Genomic DNA, 20,387 nt, shown 5'->3' with positions numbered 1-20,387 from the left:
ACTATTAAATTGTCAGTGCTCTGCATCCTTGGGTATGGTCTCTTTCCTTGTGTCTTCTGTATTTTCTCTGAAGTAGGGAAGTTGTAAACAGTATCTTTCATCTGAAAGTATTATATTGGTGTCTTTTATTCAAGTGGATTCTCAGACATATTATGTGACATATACAGACATTTTCTCTCACATCTGTGATGTGACACTCACCCTACATACGCTGTGAGGTTATGGGCTCTGCGGATAGTCAAAGGCAGCCTAAGAGTTACCTGTCACATAGAAGGGTCTCTCTGTGTCTGTTGACTGCATAGGGTGCCAAAGGTTAGGCACATTTGTAACTTATAAGTCTCAGTTAAATCTTTAAAGCTAATTAGTATGTGTCAGAACTTTTGTCATGTCCCTGTCCCATTCCTGTGGGGTATCATGACTCAGACTGCTCACTTATCCACCTGAAGGACCTGGTGTTTCCAGCTGGTATGTAGAGTGTAAAGGAAGATCTGTCTCCCATGTTGCTCCTGCAAGCTGTTTTCTTCCCTTGGGTATGTGAATCTGTTTCCTAGTCCTGGCCTTCTACAGTCAGCCCATGGAGAGTTGTACAGAATATGTGGGACTGCTGCCACCTCTGATCTTCCTTGGCCAGCTCTTTCTGCAGACGCAGCAGTTTGAAGGTACAAAGAGGTGTCTTACAGCCTTAAAAAGCAATCACATTCCTTAGTCTGGTAGGTGGTAGGAGGATGGTGGGGAGAATGTTGCTAATTTATACTGTAAGTACTGATTTGAAGAACACAGAAGCATGTTGTTTCATGGCAACAGTCACTGGAATGTTAATGTATCCATCGATTTTGTTTTGAAGATCTGGAGTGCTCAACTTTCTATGGAACACAAGGCTCAAGCAGCTCAGCAGAACTGAGACAAATTCTTGAATGTGGTAAGTACAGTTCTCTTTAAAACATTATACAGATTTTGTGGTCAGACAGATCCTGTTTTCTTTGCTCCCCTACTCAGCTTATATATGAGCTGGTTCTGAATACTATAATATTAAAAAGGCAAATATAATTTTAAAAGGTTTCTAACTTTTACACTTCATATGAAAGGTATTTTTCACTTTTACAGGTTGTCCTTTTTTCATGGCTCCACTGCATGGTTCTTTTTCCAAGAATAATTATTTTAATCATTTGTTGGTGTCCTGGTTTCGGCTGGGATAGAGTTAATTTTCTTCCTAGTAGCTGGCATAGTGCTGTGTTTTGGATTTAGGATGAGAAGAATGTTGATAACACACTGATGTTTTTAGTTGTTGCTGAGTACTGCTTATGCTAGTCAAGGACTTTTCAGCTTCCCATGCTCTGCCAGGTGCACAAGAAACTGGGAGGAGGCACAGCCAGAATAGTTGATCCAAACTGACCAAAGGGCTATTCCATACCATATGATGTCATGCTCAGTATAGAAACTGGGGGGGGTTGGCCGGGGAGCAGCGATCGCTGCTCGGGAACTGTCTGGGTATTGGTTGGCGGGTGGTGAGCAATTGCATTGTGCATCACTTGCTTTGTATATCATTATTATTATTATTTTATTGTTACTATTATCATTGCTATTTTACTTTATTTCAATTATTAAACTGTTCTTATCTCAACCCAGGAGTGTTTCTCACTCTTACGCCTCCGATTCTCTCCCCCATCCCATTGGGGTAGGGGGAGTGAGCGAGCGGCTGCGTGGTGCTTAGTTGCTGGCTGGGGCTAAACCATGACAGTTCTTTTTGGCGCCCAACGTGGGGCATGAAGGATTTGAGATAATAACAGATTAACTGGAGTGTATTAAGGAGTCTGTTAACAGTTGCTGGTCACAATATTAGTTCATCTGATCTGCGCCATGTTCTTTTTTTTGCAGCATGCGTTAAAGCTTGTTGTCAGTTTGTGCACTGTGCTATGCTCTGCAGTGATTCATGATCTTTCGCTTGGGAGGCTCCTGTCGTGGTTTAGCCCCAGCCAGCAACTAAGCACCATGCAGCTACTCAAACCCCTTCCCCAGGCACTGTGGCTACTCCAGCCACAGCCATGAGCACTGCAGCTACTCAAACCACAGCCATGGGCACTGCGGCTACTCAAACCCCAGTGACAGACACTGCGGCTAAACCAGAGAACCAACCTGCGCTGGTATCAGTTGCCCCTATACAGAAGAAAAAATACACGAGGAAATCAGTTTGTTTAGTAAGGGATGAACATGAACCAGGGCCATCACGAGAACCAGAGGAGGAAGAACCCATAAATGAGATGGTGACCACCCGATCCCTATCCCTGGGTGAGCTGCCAGATATGCGAAAAGATTTCGGTCGTCATCCAGGCGAGCACATCATCACCTGGCTGCTCCGATGCTGGGATAACGGGGCCAGTAGCCTGGAATTAGAGGGTAGGGAAGCCAAGCAGCTGGGATCCCTTTCCAGGGAAGGGGGCATTGACAAAGCAATTGGAAAAGGGGCAAAACCGCTCAGCCTCTGGAGGCGACTTCTGTCAAGCGTGAAGGAAAGGTATCCCTTCAAGGAGGATGTTATATACCACCCAGGCAAATGGACCACCGTAGAGAAGGGTATCCAGTACTAGAGGGAATTAGGCGTCCTGGAGGTGATTTATAGTGACCTGAATGATGAGCAGTTAACCAAAGATCCAGATGAAGTCAGATGCACACAACCCATGTGGCGGAAGGTGGTACGGAGCGCACCAGCATCGTATTCCAACTCGTTGGCAATAATGGCCTGGAAAGATGACGAGGCACCAACGGTGGATGAAGTGGCTGGCCGACTCCGGGAATACGAAGAAAGTATCTCTTCCTCCCTACGGGCCTGTGTCTCGGCTGTGGAAAAACTGTCTGAAAAAATGTGCCGAGAGTTCCAACAACTCAGAGAGGATCTGTCCTACTCCCCACCTGCACGGACCAGTGTCTCAGCCATTAGGAGTCAACGTCCCTATGCTCAAGAGAGAGGATATAGAGGATACACACCACGGGGCACCCTGTGGTTTTACCTGCGTGATTATGGAGAGGACATGAGAAAGTGGGATGGAAAACCCACCTCAACCTTAGAGGCACGGGTGCGTGAGTTGCAAGGAAAAACTATTAGGAAAGGCGGTTCTCCCAGGAAAATTGCAGCTCCAGTTTCCAGTGAGCAGTTCCCGAGACAGAGTAAGAGGGCTAATTTTACTTCCGACCTTGATCAGGGGACTTTTGATTCACATTTACAGGAAGTGAACAGCGAATACTGTGACCAGTGTTAGAGGGGCCCTGCCTCCAGCCAGGTGGAGGAAAGGGACAACCAGGTTTACTGGACTGTGTGGATTCGATGGCCTGGAACGTCAGACCCACAGGAGTAGAAAGATCTAGTGGACACTGGTGCACAGTGCACGCTAATGCCATCAAGCTATAGAGGGGCAGAACCCATCTGTATTTCTGGAGTGACAGGGGGATCCCAACAGCTCACTGTACTGGAGGCTGAAGTGAGCCTAACTGGGAATGAGTGGCAGAAGCACCCCATTGTGACTGGCCCAGAGGCTCCGTGCATCCTTGGCATAGACTACCTCAGGAGAGGGTATTTCAAGGACCCAAAAGGGTACCGGTGGGCTTTTGGGTTAGCTGCCTTGGAGACGGAGGAAATTAAACAGCTGCCCACCTTGCCCAGTCTCTCAGAGGACCCTTCTGTTGTGGGATTGCTGAGGGTCGAAGAACAACAGGGGCCGATCGCTACCACAACAGTGCACCAGCGGCAATATCGCACCAACCGAGACTCCCCAATTCCCATCCATAACCTGATTCGTTGACTGGAGAGCCAGGGAGTGATCAGCAAGACTCGCTCACCCTTTAACAGTCCCATATGGCCAGTGCGAAAGTCTAATGGGGAGTGGAGACTAACAGTGGACTATCGTGGCCTGAACGAAGTTACACCGCCACTGAGTGCTGCCGTGCCAGACATGCTAGAACTTCAATATGAACTGGAGTCAAAGGCAGCCAAGTGGGATGCCACAATTGACATCGCTAATGCATTTTTCTCCATCCCTTTGGCAGCAGAGTGCAGGCCCCAGTTTGCTTTTAACAATTTTGTATTGTTATTATTATCATTACTGTTTTACTTTATTTCAATCTTTAAACTGTTCTTATCTCAACCCAGGAGTGTTTCTCACTCTTACTCCTCCGATTCTCTCCCCCATCCCGTTGGGTAGGGGGAGTGAGCGAGCGGCTGCGTGGTGCTTAGTTGCTGGCTGGGGCTAAACCACGACAGTTGGTAACTTGCTTGTTCAAGGACTGAAAATGTAGCTATACAGAAAAAAAAGCTGTTTTGTTCAGAAGCACGGTAAATATACAGTATTGCTGTAAGGCTGCAGGTTAATATTTTGTAAACAAAAGGCCATTTGTGTACATACACTTCTGTGCATGTGATTTTTTTGTCCAGTAGATGGAGAGGCAATAGCTCCACATTCCCTGCTTGCTACCGAGCTGATGCTGGAAGGGAAAGAAAGAATTGAATTGATGTTGCTGCAGTAGGCTGGGTTCTCGGGTTTTGGACAGTAAAATGCAGCTACACCACTAACACCACGTACCTCTTCAACTTTTCTGAAATATGCTTCCTTCTCTTTTTGGTACTCTTTTTTCAACTTCAGGCCAGAATATACTGGCATGGCAACACTCAGTTGCACTATGAGAGATCAGGAGCTATTGTAGGAGGAGTGCTTCACCATTCTTTTGCAAGCTGGGGTACGATGTGGGGTGTGAACTTCCACTTGCGTAAAAGAGCAAAAAAATACAAGGGCTAGAAAATGAAACTGGTTACATGCCATGTTGCCAAAGGGACAAAGGAAGCAAACTCAAACTGTGAATTAGCTCTCTTCATTTTTAGTAATTGTAAATATTAGCAAAATGAACAAGAGATGATACTATGAGTTGTCTGTTCCTTCAGATCAAAAGAGCATCCTGTCCTCTGCTGATTGTGATGGTGTTGTCTCACAAAGGGAGTTCGTTACCCGGTGTGCAACAATCCAATTCACACACTGAGTCGAGATATCGATTTTATTTCATTTCTGTGCATAGGTGGGTGCTAGGTGGTAATTCCACAAATTAACATAACGAACTCCCTTTGTGAGACAACAATGGGAGTGAAGGAGTATATAAGTGCAAGCAGGGAGAGGAGATATGCATGTGGTGCTAGCAGCCTAAGCCATATTTTTAGTATTGTAATTATATTTTTCAGTCCAGATAAATCCAGATTTTCCGTGGCACCAAAATAAATGTATCTCTTAATTTATCTGAATCCCTTATTAAGTCTCTAAACTGAGGTGTAATTTTAAGAAAGATTCGTCTGTCTCCTGAGATCAAGAACTTGTGGTTTACATGTATTCTTATTTAAAATGTATTCAGGTTTGAGAAAGGAAAACAGGACTTTACCCTTTAGTAACAACGTATCTTTCTTAGTTCTCTTTAAGATAGGATCAGAATCTTCCAGGACAGAGCCAGTGCAGTGGGTGTCCAGACACATGGATACAGACAGATAGAATCATAGAATCATCGAATCGTTTAGGTTGGAAAAGACCTTTAAGATCATCCAGTCCAACCATTAACCTACACTATCAAGTCTACTCTAAGCCAATCAAGGGTAGACTAGACTAAACCATGTCCCAGAGTGCCACATCTACCCGTTTTTTGAACACTTCCAGGGATGGTGACTCCACCACCTCTCTGGGCAGCCTGTTCCAATGCTTGACTACCCTTTCCGTAAAGAAATTTTTCCTAATTTCCAGCCTAAACCTCCCCTGGCGCAGCTTGAGCCCATTTCCTCTCGTCCTATCGCTAACTACATGGGAGAAGAGACCAACACCCACCTCACTACAACCTCCTTTCAGGGAGTTGTAGAGAGCGATAAGGTCTCCCCTCAGCCTCCTCTTCTCCAGACTAAAAGAGCATCACAAGATCATCAGATCTGATCTCCGCTTACTGTCTTGAATTAGCAGAGTGCAAGTTGGCTTTGGTCCCAAAGTTGTGAACTCCATTAGTGTGCTGTTCTGCTTATGGTTAAAATGCTCTCCATATTAATTGGATAACTGCCTGTTAGTTTCAACACCATTCTATCTAGCTGACTTGCATCTGGCCAGCTCGGCAGACAGAAGAGTTCAGGTCTGTTTATGACATTACACCCAAAGAGTTGCGGAGTACCACAAGTTTATTCTGACTTGTGTATTCATTATAACAATTTGGGATATACTTCAGAGAATGGGTCAGCACTGAGAGAACCAGGACTTAACTTGGCTTATGAAATAAAAGACATCCTGTGAGCAACAGAACTAATGAAAACTATTTCTTATGAATTTGTGGTTAGATTCTCTGACACATAATTGCTCTTGTAGAATTCATACCCGCACTGCAATTTTTTTATCATCTGAGCCATTCATAATGTCTTTTTTTCTCATGCGTATTCTTTGGTGTCTAATAAAGATTGAGCTCATACTGCAAGCTTTCCTTTGGGGAAAACAGGAAGGAGGTGGAGGAGCACTAAATGTCTCTCTACCCCCTCTTGGCTCCTTTTTTTCACAGTACGTGTAGACACACCATATATCTGATTCCTCTGCCTCCCTGCTGAATTTGGTTTAAACTGGCCAAATAGGTTCAGGAGTTATTTTACAGGGGACTTGGCTAGCCTAGAAAGTTGGTCAGCATTAATATCTCTAAATTCTTGTACCAAACATGGATCTTTCTTTAAACATTAAGGACTTTACTGCACCAGTTTCATGTTTTAAGAGGAAACATAATCTTGCTTGCATTAAGTAAGCATTTCTATATTTCCATATTTTTATTTTTGCTGCTGATATTCCTTGCTTCGATGCTAACAAGTAGTCCTAGCCCCATACTAGCTAATATGAAGAAAATTAACTGTATCCCAGCCAAAACCAGCACAATGTGACACTCCCAAACCTTAGCCCAAGTCATAACTGTGCTGGAAGGATACCAGGTTATAAAAGATAAATCCTAACTGCTGCATAAAACACCAAGCACCCAGTTCTGCATGTGTGTATTTGTTTCAACTCACATAAATATTTACAGACTTGGGGCCCCAAGTTGTTAATCAAGCTTCCAGTCATAATAGAAGTAGCTACCAGTAGAGAAGCTGCATTTGCCCAAACCCTTGATTAATACTTACTTCTTACACAAAATATTTACAGGTAAAACAAAGACCTGTTAAAAAAACTCTGATGTTCCATAACACTGCCAACTTACAGCAAGTCACTACAATTATTCTGACTTCAGCCCTGCACTGTATATGTCAGGCCACACAGCTTTGGAAGCCATTTGGTTCATCAGATGCCAAAGGCCTAGGCATGGTGTTGAGCACTGTATGTTCTTCATCTCAAAGATGTGTTTTGGTGTCTTAGATTCTTTCTTACAAGTTGTTCCCCGTAAACCAGATATGTTAGCAGTTTTGGCTTGGTATAAAGAGTTAATATCATGAGCCTATGTATTTTTCCTAGTTTCTAATGTCTAAAAAGTATGTTGCTCTTTCCCTTTAGATGCCTCTCTGTTGGATTTAGAGACATTTGATGTGCGTACTTTATCAGATGCTCTCAAGAGGTATCTCCTGGACCTGCCAAATCCCATCATTCCAGCAGCTGTTTACAGTGACATGATTTCTGTAGCTCAAGGTATGAATATCAAATTATTTCAAATATCAAACCAAAAAACTTTTGTTAGGATTGTGAACATCCAGTGGTCCAGCTGTCACCCACAGAACATGGAAGATTCTGCACAACCTGGCAGCATCTCAGAAAAAATATATACCTTCACTGCTTTTGATGAAAGCTGTTTCAATTTAGGTCTAGACATGCATTATTTACTTATCTATTTAGATAAACATAATGGAAAATATAAGGGACAACACAGTTTTCATTTTAGTAAATAGAATGACTATATAAAAACTGTGGGGGTAATCAAGGATTTATCTGTATTCAGAAAGCTATTTTTTAACTTTTTATCAGTGCTGACAAAGTAAATGTATTAGAGGTCATGGTGTTCTGCAGTACATTGGGAGCTGCAGGTTATGAAGTGACAAATACATGCATGTAAGATTCGTCATCTACAGTAGTCATTTCAAACAAGTACAGCTTATAGGCTTTCAGCACATGGGCCAAATATTCTGTTATATGTCTCAGGACAGGATATCGTTACTTGTAAGCTTCAAAGTTAGAACAGCACCTGTAAGAATTATCTAGTGCATCTCAAAATTACCCAATCATGTGTGATGCTAAACACAAGACAGACTTCTACCAGTATACTCTGAACACATTGTGGTTTTTACCAAAATGCATATCTGTTTCCATTTGATTTTTAAATACTTGTTCTTTACTCTTCCCTGAGCATTTCACTTTTTTCAAAAGAAGAAACAAGTCTTACAGCACTAATGAAGGACAGAATTATTTTTTTTCTGTAAGATTGATGCTTCCAAAGGAGTCATATATAATTTCATTTTACTTGTTGAATGTTACTGTTCTGATATCAAGATCCTTTTATCTGTTTGCTTGCAGAAGTGCAGAGCTCAGAGGAATATGCTCAGCTGCTGAAGAAACTCATCAGATCTCCAAATATACCTCCCCAGTATTGGCTCACACTCCAGTATTTGCTCAAACATTTCCTCAGACTTTGTCAAGCCTCCAGCAAAAATCTCTTGAATGCAAGGTCTCTGGCTGAAATTTTCAGCCCTCTGCTTTTCAAATTCCAGATAACAAGGTGCGTGGGTCATCTTTATTATATTCTGTACTGTAAACATGGGTTAGATATATAGAAAAGTAAGTTTAATTAATTAATTTCCTGACCTCACTTCTAATGTGGAGGGCATGGTTGTAAATTTTTCCAATGTTTTTTGAATAATACTAATGTAAACTTTTGCATTTTTCCTAGTTCTTACGGTCTAATTCATCTCTTGCAGCTCTGATAATACTGAACACCAGATAAAAATCCTAGAAGTTTTAATCACAAGTGAATGGAATGAGAGACAACCTATACCAGGTAAAAATATATTTAATTAAAAAAATTATATACCATTGTTTTCTTAAATATTGAAATTCAACTTAAGGACACTAAATGCATGTTGTTTTTCTTTTTTAATCAAACCGTCCTGCTTTCGGCTGGGATAGAGTTAATTTTCTTCCTAGCAGCAGGCATAGTGCTGTGGTTTGGATTCAGTAGGAGAAGAATGCTGATAACACACTGATGTTTTTAGTTGTTGCTCAGTACTGCTTATGCTAGTCGAGGACTTTTCAGCTTCCCATGCTCTGCCAGGTGCACAAGAAACTGGGAGGGGGCACAGCCAGGACAGCTGATCCAAACTGCCCAAAGGGCTATTCCATACCATATGACGTCATGGGCAGTATAGAAACTGGGGGGGGTTGGCCGGGGAGCAGCGATTGCTGCTCGGGAACTGTCTGGGTATCGGTCGGCGGGTGGTGAGCAATTGCATTGTGCATCACTTGCTTTGTATATTGTTATTACTATTATCATTATTATATTGTTATTATTATCATTACCATTTTACTTTATTTCAATTATTAAGCTGTTCTTATCTCAACCCAGGAGTGTTTCTCCCTCTTACTCCTCCGATTCTCTCCCCCATCCCATGGGGGTAGGGGGAGTGAGCGAGCGGCTGCGTGGTGCTTAGTTGCTGGCTGGGGCTAAACCACGACAAACTTAATGCAAAATTGCAGAATTACAGAACTAAGTAGAAGTTGTTCATATGTTCCATAGTGGTGTGCAACATCTGTTTTATAAGAAATTGTCTTTTTCATTAAAATAATTTTAGTACCCATCGTTTGTACAGCCTTAGGACTTTCATTCCTTTTTCAGTAAACAGTGAATAGGAATTTGTGAACTTATAAGACCTGTAATCCAATAGAATACATATCATACAGCAGTGGTAGTGGTGGGGAAATTCTGGAGATTTTGTTTAACTCTCACTCTGCTCCCAGGCAAACTAGAAATACAATACCCCATAGAGATCATTAAGAAAGTAAGGTTTCCCCCTTTCTTATATGCATTTTTTAATCCACAGACTCAAAAGTTTTCTTAATCAATATCAATAAAAAATGTGGAAAATATTAACGCCCCATTCAGGAAAGGTAGATTACACTTGTTTTGATTCTGTGAGTTAGCACCTAATTTAGTCAAGAAACAGTAAAACCCACCTCTAATTTATGCAAAAATCCCTGGTTTTAAATCAAATATTTGGTAGGAGCAAGGCAGACTTTCTAACCGTGTGCAAAAGAAATTATTAATGCTGGGGGACTTCAGATATTAGCTTTTACAGCTTAGGAACAGAGAATGTCCGAACAAAGGATAGGGCAATGGTGAACAGAACACTGGGCAGGCTGTAGCTGTCCTGCATCTCTATTCAAAGTACAAGGTAAGGTTTATGGCAGTAGGATTTGTAGGGCTGCTTAAGATTTGAAGAGCTAGGACACAGCAGCAGAAAAGCAGCAGCAGAAAAATGCCTCATGTCTCGTATTACAGGTAGGCACATTGTATAATCCCCTTATCATAGAATCATAGAATGCTTTGGGTGGAAAGGGACCTTTGGAGGTCATCTAGCCCAACCCCCCTGCAGTGAGCAGGGACAGCTTTAACCATATCAGGTTGCTCAGAGCCCCATCCAACCTGACCTTGAATGTTGCCAGGGATGGGGCCTCTACCACCTCTCTGGGCAACCTGTGCCAGTGCCTCACCACCCTCACTGTAAAAAATCTCTTCCTTATGTCTAGTCTAAATCTATTCTTCTTTAGTTTAAATCCGTTATTCCTTGTCCTGTCACAACAGGCCTTTCTAAAAAGCTTGCCCCCATCCTTCCTGTAGGCCCCCTTTAAGTACTGGAAGGCCGCAATAAGGTCTCCCCGCAGCCTTCTCTTCTCCAGGCTGAACAATCCCAACTGTCTCAGCCTGTCCTCATAGGAGAGGTGCTCCAGCCCTCGGATCATTTTGGTGGCCCTCTTCTGGACCCGCTCCAACAGGTCCATGTCCTTCTTGTGCTGAGGGCTCCAGAGCTGGACGCAGTACTCCAGGTGAGGTCTCACCAGAGCAGAGTAGAGGGGCAGAATCACCTCCCTCGACCTGCTGGCCACGCTTCTTTTGATGCAACCCAGGATACGGTTGGCTTTCTGGGCTGCAAGCGCACATTGCCGGCTCATGTCCAGCTTTTCATCCACCAGTACCCCCAAGTCCTTCTCCGCAGGGCTGCTCTCAATCCCTTCATCCCCCAGCCTGTATTGATACCGGGGGTTGTCCCGTCCCAGGTGCACGACCTTGCACTTGGCCTTGTTGAACCTCATGACGTTCACACAGGCCCACCTCTCCAGCTTGTCCAGGCCCCTCTGGATGACATCTCGTCCTCCTGGTGTGTCAACAGCACCACTCAGCTTGGTGTCATCTGCAAACTTGCTGAGGGTGCACTCGATCCCACTGTCTGTGTCATTGATGAAGATGTTAAACAGCACTGGTCCCAGTACGGACCCCTGAGGGACTCCACTTGTCACTGGTCTCCATATGGACATCAAGCCATTGACCACGACCCTCTGGATGCGACCATCCAGCGATTTCCTTATCCACCGAACAGTCCACCCATCAAACCCATATCTCCCCAATTTAGAGAGAAGGATGTTGTGGGGGACTGTGTCGAACGCTTTACAGAAATCCAAGTAGATGACATCCATTGCTTTTCCCTTGTCCACGGATGCAGTCACTCCTTCATAGAAGGCCACTAGGTTGGTCAGGCAGGACTTGCCCTTGGTGAAGCCGTGCTGGCTGTCTTGAACCACCCCTCTGTCTTCCATGTGCTTGAGCATAGCTTCTAGGAGGATCTGCTTCATGATCTTCCCAGGCACAGAGGTGAGGCTGACAGGTCGGTAGTTCCCAGGGTCCTCCTTTCTTCCCTTTTTAAAAATGGGCACAACATTCCCCTTCTTCCAGTCAGCAGGGACTTCACCTGCCTGCCATGACTTTTCAAATATCATGGAGAGTGGCTTGGCAACTACATCAGCCAATTCCCTCAGGACTCTGGGGTGCATCTCATCAGGTCCCATAGACTTGTGTACATTGAGGTTCCTCAGGTGGTCTCCAACCTGATCTTCCCTTACAGTGGGAGGGGCTTTATATCCCTGCTCCCCATCTTTTGGTCCATCGATTCAGGAGGGGTGAGGAGAGAGGTTGCCGGTGAAGACTGAGGCAAAGAAGTTGTTGAGTACCTCAGCCTTCTCCTCATCTGTTGATACAAGTTCGCCATTCTTGTTCATCGGTGGGGGTACGCTTTCTTTAACCTTCCTTTTCTGGTTGATATACCTGTAGAAGCCCTTCTTGTTATTCTTTACATCCCTTGCCAAATTCAGCTCCAGCTGCGCCTTGGCCTTCCTGACCTCCTCCCTACACAACCGGGCTGTTTCCCTGTATTCCCCCCAGGACACCTGTCTCTGCTTCCACTGCCTGTGCAGTTCCCTCTTACTGTTTAGTTTGACCAGCAGGTCTCGACTCAGCCATGCTGGTCTCTTCCCATCCTTGCCTGATTTCTTACACTTGGGGACTGATAGCTCTTGTGCTCTATGGAAGGTGTCCTTCAAGATCTGCCAGCTCTGTTCCGTTCCCCTGTCCCTGAGGACCGTCTCCCAGGGGGTCCTTCTGACTAACTCCTTGAAGAGCTGGAAGTTTACTTTCCTAAAATTTAGGGTCCTGACTGCACTCCTCGCTTTTCCCATGTCCCTCAGGAGCGTGAACTCCACCAATGCGTGATCACTGCAGCCCAGGCTGCCTCCAGTCTTGACATCACCGATGAGCTCACTTGCATTGGTGACCATCAGGTCCAGTATCGCGTCCCCTCGGGTAGGGGTGTCTATTACCTGGCTTAGGAAGTTGTCGTCTATGCATTCCAGGAATCTCCTGGATTGCCTACAGCTCGCCATGTTGCTTTTCCAGCAAATGTCGGGGTGGTTGAAGTCCCCCAGCAGGACGAGAGTCTGCAAGCGCGAAGCCTCCCGGAGCTGGAGGAAGAAGGCTTCGTCAGCAGGCTCCCCTTGATCAGGCGGCCTGTAGTAGACACCAACCACAAGGTTCCCTTTGTTGCCTCTGTCTCTGACTCTTACCCATAAGCTTTCGACCTGCTCGTGGCTATTCTTCAGGGACAGCTCTTCACACTGTATTGATTTCTTTACGTAGAGGGCAACGCCTCCACCCCTCCTTCCTTGCCTGTCCCTTCTGAACAGCCTGTAGCCAGCAATAGCCACATTCCAGTCGTGGGATTCGTCCCACCAGGTTTCGGTTATGGCAATCAGGTCGTAGCTGTCTAGTAGCACAGCAGCTTCCAGCTCCTCCTGTTTGTTCCCCATGCTGCGTGCGTTCGTGTAGAGGCATTTCATCTGGGCTGTTGGCCATGTCACCTTCTTAGTGGAACATCCCTTGTTTCCCTCGGGGTGTTTCACGAAGGTTTCCTTGTGAGCTCCTACTATCTCAGGAGCCCCCAGCTCATCTCTGCCAGACTTCGACTGTGCTGCAGCGTCCCCATCATGCCTCTGGGCAACAGGATGAGGGCTCACAGTAGCACCCCGTCCCTCTAACCATTGTGTACCATCCCACAGCTTGTCACAGGCAAGCCTGGTATGTTCCCCCTCCCCCTTCACATCTAGTTTAAAGCCCTGTCAATGAGCCCCGCAAGCTCCTGTGCAAAGACCCTCTTTCCCCTTTAAGAAAGGTGGCTCCCATTTGTCGCCAGCAAGCCTGGTGCCATGTAGGCCGTCCCATTGTCGAAGAACCCAAAGTTGTGACGGTGGCACCAGCCTCGGAGCCATGTGTTAAGAGATTGGATCCGCCTGTTCCTACCAATGTCACCTCCCACAACTGGAAGGAGGGAGGAAAAGATGACCTGTGCCCCCGATTCCCTCACTAACCGTCCCAAGGCCCTGAAGTCTCTTTTAATCACCCTTGGGCTGTGCACTGCAACTTCATCACCACCCACGTGGAAGAGCAGTAAGGGGTAGTAGTCCGAGGGCCGTACCAGGCTGGGAAGTCTCCTGGTGATATCTCTGACCTGGGCTCCTGGCAGGGAGCAGACTTCCCTATGAGGAGGGTCCACCCGGCATATTGGACCCTCCGTTCCCCTCAGAAGGGAGTCTCCTATGACTATGAGCCGTCTTTTCTTCCTTGTGGAGGTGGTAGTAATATGGGGGGTAGGTCTTTGTAGGTCTTCATCAACTAATGAAGATGAATTTAAAATGGCTAAGATTTTTATCACTACTGCTTTGATCAGAAGACTTTTCCAGCCTTGCCAGTTCTATTAGTTAGGAACCTTTCCCTAACATTTAGTGTACATGTATTTTCAGCTAGTTTATACCTATTTGGTTTCGTTCAATTTTGTCCAAATAGTTAAGGAGTCATTTCCAGAACCACTGTGTATTTTTCTTCCTAATGTTTCATAACAACCAGGAGAGTCCAAACTTTTAATGACTACTTGTCTTATTTTACTAAGAATCTGCAAGTAACTGCTAATTGTAAAGAATAATTTTATCTTTGCCACATGTTATAAGCCTTACAAAGCAAAATACATTATTGAAACCTCTAATATTCTAAAGAGTTCAAAATGATATGTTTGTAAATGCTTTAGGATATGTCAGTTTATATGGCTTGAGGTGCTGATTGGGAGGTTACAAAGGTAGAGTCAACAGTGAGAGTTTCTTAAGTTGCAAAGTGAGAGTTTAAGTTGCACTTAATTGCATAATGTCCTGAGTTGCTTCATATGAAGAAAGTATAAAAGTGAAAGTTGTTGATGTTAGAACTACTAATGAGGAGAAGGAGTCTAGTCATCCTGAGAGTATCATTAGGGCACTTGAAGAAATGTGGCTGTATCCATCAGATTTATAGGGTTTGACGCCACATTAATAATTATAATCTAACAGCTATTTGTTTTTAATATTGCTTCTGAAGTAATTATTTTTTTGTAATGCAATAGTTTATTTTGAGGGTCCTCCTGGGATTTTTCATATGATCTGTTACAAAAATAGAACTCTTCTGTGCATTTCAAAGTCCATCCTGGGCAATGGAATGTTTTTTAGTAGAACATTTGCACATCTATTAATTAATATGCTGGAAAAAACCTCATATACAAATTTTCAAGCTTTGTAGTCTATGGTTAGCTAACCTCTGCTCTTAGGCCTGTAAAGTGCTTGAATAATTTTCAAAAGTTGAGTCTTAGTAGAATGTTATGTAAGTTTACAGGATTAGAACACAAGTCTGTTTTCAGCACCAAAATCATTCAGTGACCTGATCATCTGAAGTGCTGTGCTTTTATAGTTCTCATAGAAGACTCGAAGATGTATTTTTCAAAATTATCATCAAGATTATTGGTTGTAATGGCTTGAGTTTCCATAAAAAAAAGTTTAGAGACATTGTAATAAAGGAAGATACATAGAAAAGATAACTTATTTGTCATATAAGTGTTCTGAGAATGACAATCTGTAATAGAATTTTTAAAGTTCAGAAGTTAAAAGGTTTTAAACAGAAAGAATCTTACTTGTTGAAAATCATGTAATGACAACTAAGTGATAACAGGTAAGCCAATGCTGCCAAGTTTCTTTTTCACAGGCTGAAGTGATAGCTTCCTCCTTTCTTTTTTCTTTCTGTTATTCTCAAGACTGGATGAAAACATTCTGTCTAAAATGAGCTGTGCATGAAATTTTAGTGGTATCTTACACAGTATGTAGATACATTAAATGCAGGGTTGGAGATAACTGATCCGAATAGGGAGGAGATCTTTGCACAACTGTAGGTTTTTTTCTTATTGCATCACCCCCTAATTAACCTTCTTGCCTCAAAGCAATAGAAATTATGCAATTGGGTCTTATATCTTAATATATCTTAAATTGGACATCTTACAGCTAGAGTGATGTTATGCACACCATAGCACAAAAACAGGAGTTACTGTTAGGCCATTACTTGATTTTTTTAATCGCAACTCTGGACTGATTTTTTTTTTTCTCTGTCACAGTGTTCAACAGCAAACTATGCATTTTTGTTTGTGAATTAGAATAGTGCTTAGCCCTTCACAAAAGTTAAAGTACTAATGTTAAAATACCTGTTGTGACTATGTGTGTAGTACGTCAAGACAAAGTAATGTTGCAGGAGAAGTAAGATTAGAGAAATGTTTGGTATTTTGAATAATTGGTAACCAGATCAATTTTCTGATTCCTGTCTCATTCTTTGTGTTTATCAGTGGGAGGCCTGAAAAGTGGTAAGTGTTATTGGGCAAACTAAATGATTTAGCATCCCATTTTAACACCCCAACTTGATGAACAGCCACACAGGCTTTAAAAAGTAATGCTGATTTTACAGTCAGAAAAAAAGTGCATGTCTCTAAATATGCTATTCAAAACAGTAGTATTAGAAGAAAGTATCTTAGTTATAACAGATTATAGCTAACAGTGCTGCTTATGTCTCACAGATAGAATCTCACACAACAGAGAGATGTGAAGACACGTATGCTTTTAGAGGTATATATTGAAAAATGGGCTATATTTGTAGGTATAGAAGACTGGATGGTTTTTTCAGTTCATTTTTGAGGATCGTAAAGACTCTTGGTTTTCCTGTCTGGAACAGGCTTGCGCTGGATGCAGGTCCCGCAGCTGTCCACGGGGCCCGGTGGGTGCTTGGGGCGGCGCAGTTGGTTTGGCTGAGCTGGGAGGACAAGTTGTACAGAGGAAGGTGGTACAATAGGAGAGTTAGGAGGGTTTTTTTGGGGTGAACTCAGGGAGATGGGAGTCCTCTTGGTGTGGAGGTGTGTTGAGGAGTGGCTTTGGGTGTGTGAGATCAAGATGTGTCTTATCACAGGAAGGTAAAGAGGAAGGGGGACATGGTGGGAGAGCAAAAGAAATGTGGGGAGCTGGTAGCATTGTGGGCAGACAGGCTGGTGAGGAGCAGAGGAAGAGCTATTGCAGTGGCTGGAAGGAGTTGCTGTCCTGTATGGATGAATTGAAGCCTCTAATGGCCTGTACGCTAACTCAAGCTGAGCTGCTTTGTCTAAACTGTCTATCCCAGTTTATTCCCATTTCCCAGGCTTGTAAATAACATTGTAAATAATGGCTCAAGCTGTGAAATATTGCAGTTTTAAGCATGAAGAGGTAGGTTTTACTACTCACAGGGTCATAGCTAAGAATAAGTGATGTAATGAGACTGCCTTACACATAACTGCTCACTTGCTGGGGATGGGGTGAGAGTTCTGGCAGTATCACCAAGATGCAGATACTTTGCTTTTAACTGAACAAAATATTAGCAAGCTTGGTGGCATAACAACCAGAGCAGGGGAGTGTAAAGGCTGATCCTGTTCCTCTTGAAATTGGTCACAAAGCTCCCCTGGACTGTGGTGGTCAGGCTCAACCTGCAGTCCTGTCAGTAGTGTCTTGGGGGCACAGCCAAATATGTAAAAACGCTGTCCCTTGTCAGGACTTTTCTGCATCATGTCACAGGCTTGGCTGGACTGTTGGCAGCACTGAGTGTGGTTTGGAGCATGCAGAAGGCAGTCTGTCCCAGGGAGAATTAATGTCATACGGGATATTGCACATCTACGCCTCACCCGGCAGAGGGCTCCCCTTTAAGCTAATAAAAATCAGGCTTTATATCTGATTTAACAGAGAGCAAAATGCTTTGTTAATCACCATGCCTAGCAACGCTGTATTCTTGGTTTAGATTTTGACAGTAGTGTATACTTTATGTTTCTCAATACCTAATTGAAAGTATTTGGTAAAACTGAAACATGTACAACATTATTAGAATTTTTTACAGATTAATATATGTGTGTGTATTTGTATGCAAGTATGTGTAACACACACAAGCCTGTCGAACCTGATCAGTTCTCTTCCTGCTTCGTACATCTATTTTTAGAAACAAATTGCTTTATAGATAGAACACCACCGTGAGTATGACTGCAAAAAGTCATAGGCTGCTAACTTTCTGCAAATACAAATCTATAGATTCAGTGGGCACCACTCAAAGTTTTGAAATTTAAATAAAAGTTAAGATGAGGCAGTTGTATGAAAATGCAGGTGTGTGCATATCGGTATCTTTTTTTGACAAGACACGATTCCCTTCTGCATGATGATTAGGAACTCATTTTTGCACAAGGCACTGTAATCCAAAAAAAAATTGGACTTGGGAACAAAGTCTTATCTTTTATCTCTGTGTGGGTACCTGTGCTTTTTAAAATTATTATTGAACAGTTAAATGAACCAGTTTTGGGTTGTCTTATCTCCTTTGAGAATATGCTTCTGTCTTGTGGCCCTATAAAGCAAAAAGTGTTATCAATCCCTTCTGTAATTTTAACAGTAAATCGGAGGCATATCAGTTACTGTCAGAAATTGGATTTTTCCTCTTCTGCTGTGTACTGTCATTAGGTCAGAAACATGGGTTACTGTCTCCATTTGAAGTAGGCTGTACATATATGATTGTGCTGCTTTAGATTATATATAGAACTGACAATTGTTCAAGTAGGCAAAGGCTAAAACTAGAAAAGCAAGGGATTGTTATAGGTGAAGCTAATCAATAAACTGTAAAACATCAAAAATGTACTGCAGATATTTGAATTTCATTATGAGGTACAAGTGGGATTGGTATTTTGTAGCATAGGAGGATTTTGGTAGGTGGAGTGTTTGGGAGGTGAAAACTTCAGTGCCGTTTGACTGCTGTAAGGAGCACGAGCTTATCTGAAGGAACACAGCTACTGGAAGTTCTCACTGTTTCCAACAAGTGGGAGGAATATATTAATCCCCTTCTCTTCTCTGAATTAAATCTTGTGGTCTGCTTCTCCTTTCTTTTTGGATTTATTTCCTTGTAAAAGTATAGTTGGCAAAGAAGTTAACCTCTGTAGGCAAAGGGGAGCAGGCTTTTCAATTGCTGTTCTGTTCCTTTAGCAAGTCTGATCTCCACCAATCACTAAGGCAAAGAAAATATATTTAACCTAAACTGCTCCCTCTCTGTACACTCCCTTTTCCCACCTGCCTGCCCAAGAAATCAACAACCCTAACATACTGGAAAACACCATGGATACAGACAGGTGTTTTTTCTACTACTTTCAGTTTATGGAAAATGGATAAAATGCCTCACAGCTTCATGCTAAGAATCTTCAAGCAACACCTGTATTTGTGATCCAGCATGAGTCTTTAGGAGGTGATGCTGTGCTTGCAAGCAGGCTATTTTGTACAGGGCTGCTCCGAGAGATGCAGCTCTTTTCAAGGAAGATTTTGATTCTGGGGGTTTTTTCTGCAGTAAGTTAGTTAGCCACTTCCTGTATTTGGCTGTTCATGCTGCTTTTGTCTAATACTGCACTCAGTAGCCAGTGACAGACTATTTTAAGGCCTCTTACAATGGTCCTCTCATTTACTTAGCTAAAACGAGAAAGTTAGCCCTGCATTGGCCACTTGTTAGCTGATGACAACTTTTACTTTGAATCTGGCTCCCCCTCCCCCACCTGAAATCCCATGCTCAGCTATCCTGGTTTTGGCTGGGATAGAGTTAATTTTCGTCCTAGCAGCAGGCATAGTGCTGTGTTTTGGATTTAGTAGGAGAAGAATGTTGATAACATGCTGATGTTTTTAGTTGTTGCTGAGTACTGCTTATGCTAGTCAAGGACTTTTTCAGCTTCCCATGCTCTGCCAGGGGCACAAGAAACTGGGAGGGGGCACAGCCAGAATAGTTGATCCAAACTGACCAAAGGGCTATTCCATACCATATGACGTCATGCTCAGTATATAAACTGGGGGGGGTTGGCCGGGGAGCAGCGATCGCTGCTCGGGAACTGTCTGGGTATCGGTCGTCGGGTGGTGAGCAATTGCACTGTGCATCACTTGCTTCGTGTATCATTATTATTATTATCATTATTATACTGTTACTATTAGCATTACTATTTTACTTTATTTCAATTATTAAACTGTTCTTATCTCAGCCCAGGAGTGTTTCTCACTCTTACTCCTCCAATTCTCTCCCCCATCCCATGGGGGTAGGGGGAGTGAGCGAGCGGCTGCGTGGTGCTTAGTTGCTGGCTGGGGCTAAACCACGACATCAGCAAATATTTGAACTTGCCCAAGTTAATCATGAAACTGAGATCTTTATCTGACAGGGACATTGTCGTGGTTTAGTCCCAGCCAGCAACTCAGTACCACGCAGCCGCTCGCTCACTCCCCCTGCCCCGATGGGATGGGGGAGAGAATCGGAGGAGTAAGAGTGAGAAACACTCCTGGGTTGAGATAAGAACAGTTTAATAATTGAAATAAAATAAAGTAAAATAATAATAATAACAATATAATAATAATAGTAATAATAATATACAAAGCAAGTGATGCACAATGCAATTGCTCACCACCCGA

The 20,387-nt window shown here is 43.3% G+C and overlaps 1 protein-coding gene across 1 annotated transcript in view; it reads left to right on the top strand.

The window, feature by feature from the left end:
• Positions 1-20,387, top strand: part of LOC142592844 (phosphatidylinositol 3-kinase regulatory subunit alpha-like) — an 82,644-nt gene that overhangs the window by 44,495 nt on the left and 17,762 nt on the right. Inside the window, exons 3-6 of the mRNA XM_075725549.1 lie at positions 845-919; positions 7,527-7,658; positions 8,538-8,739; positions 8,939-9,018. Of these exons, the coding sequence (XP_075581664.1) occupies positions 845-919; positions 7,527-7,658; positions 8,538-8,739; positions 8,939-9,018 (489 nt within the window). The remainder of the gene's footprint in view (positions 1-844; positions 920-7,526; positions 7,659-8,537; positions 8,740-8,938; positions 9,019-20,387) is intronic.

This window comes from Pelecanus crispus, chromosome W (genome assembly GCF_030463565.1).
Source record: "Pelecanus crispus isolate bPelCri1 chromosome W, bPelCri1.pri, whole genome shotgun sequence".
Classification (NCBI taxonomy): domain Eukaryota; kingdom Metazoa; phylum Chordata; class Aves; order Pelecaniformes; family Pelecanidae; genus Pelecanus; species Pelecanus crispus.
This window is presented reverse-complemented; position numbering and strand designations above follow the sequence as displayed.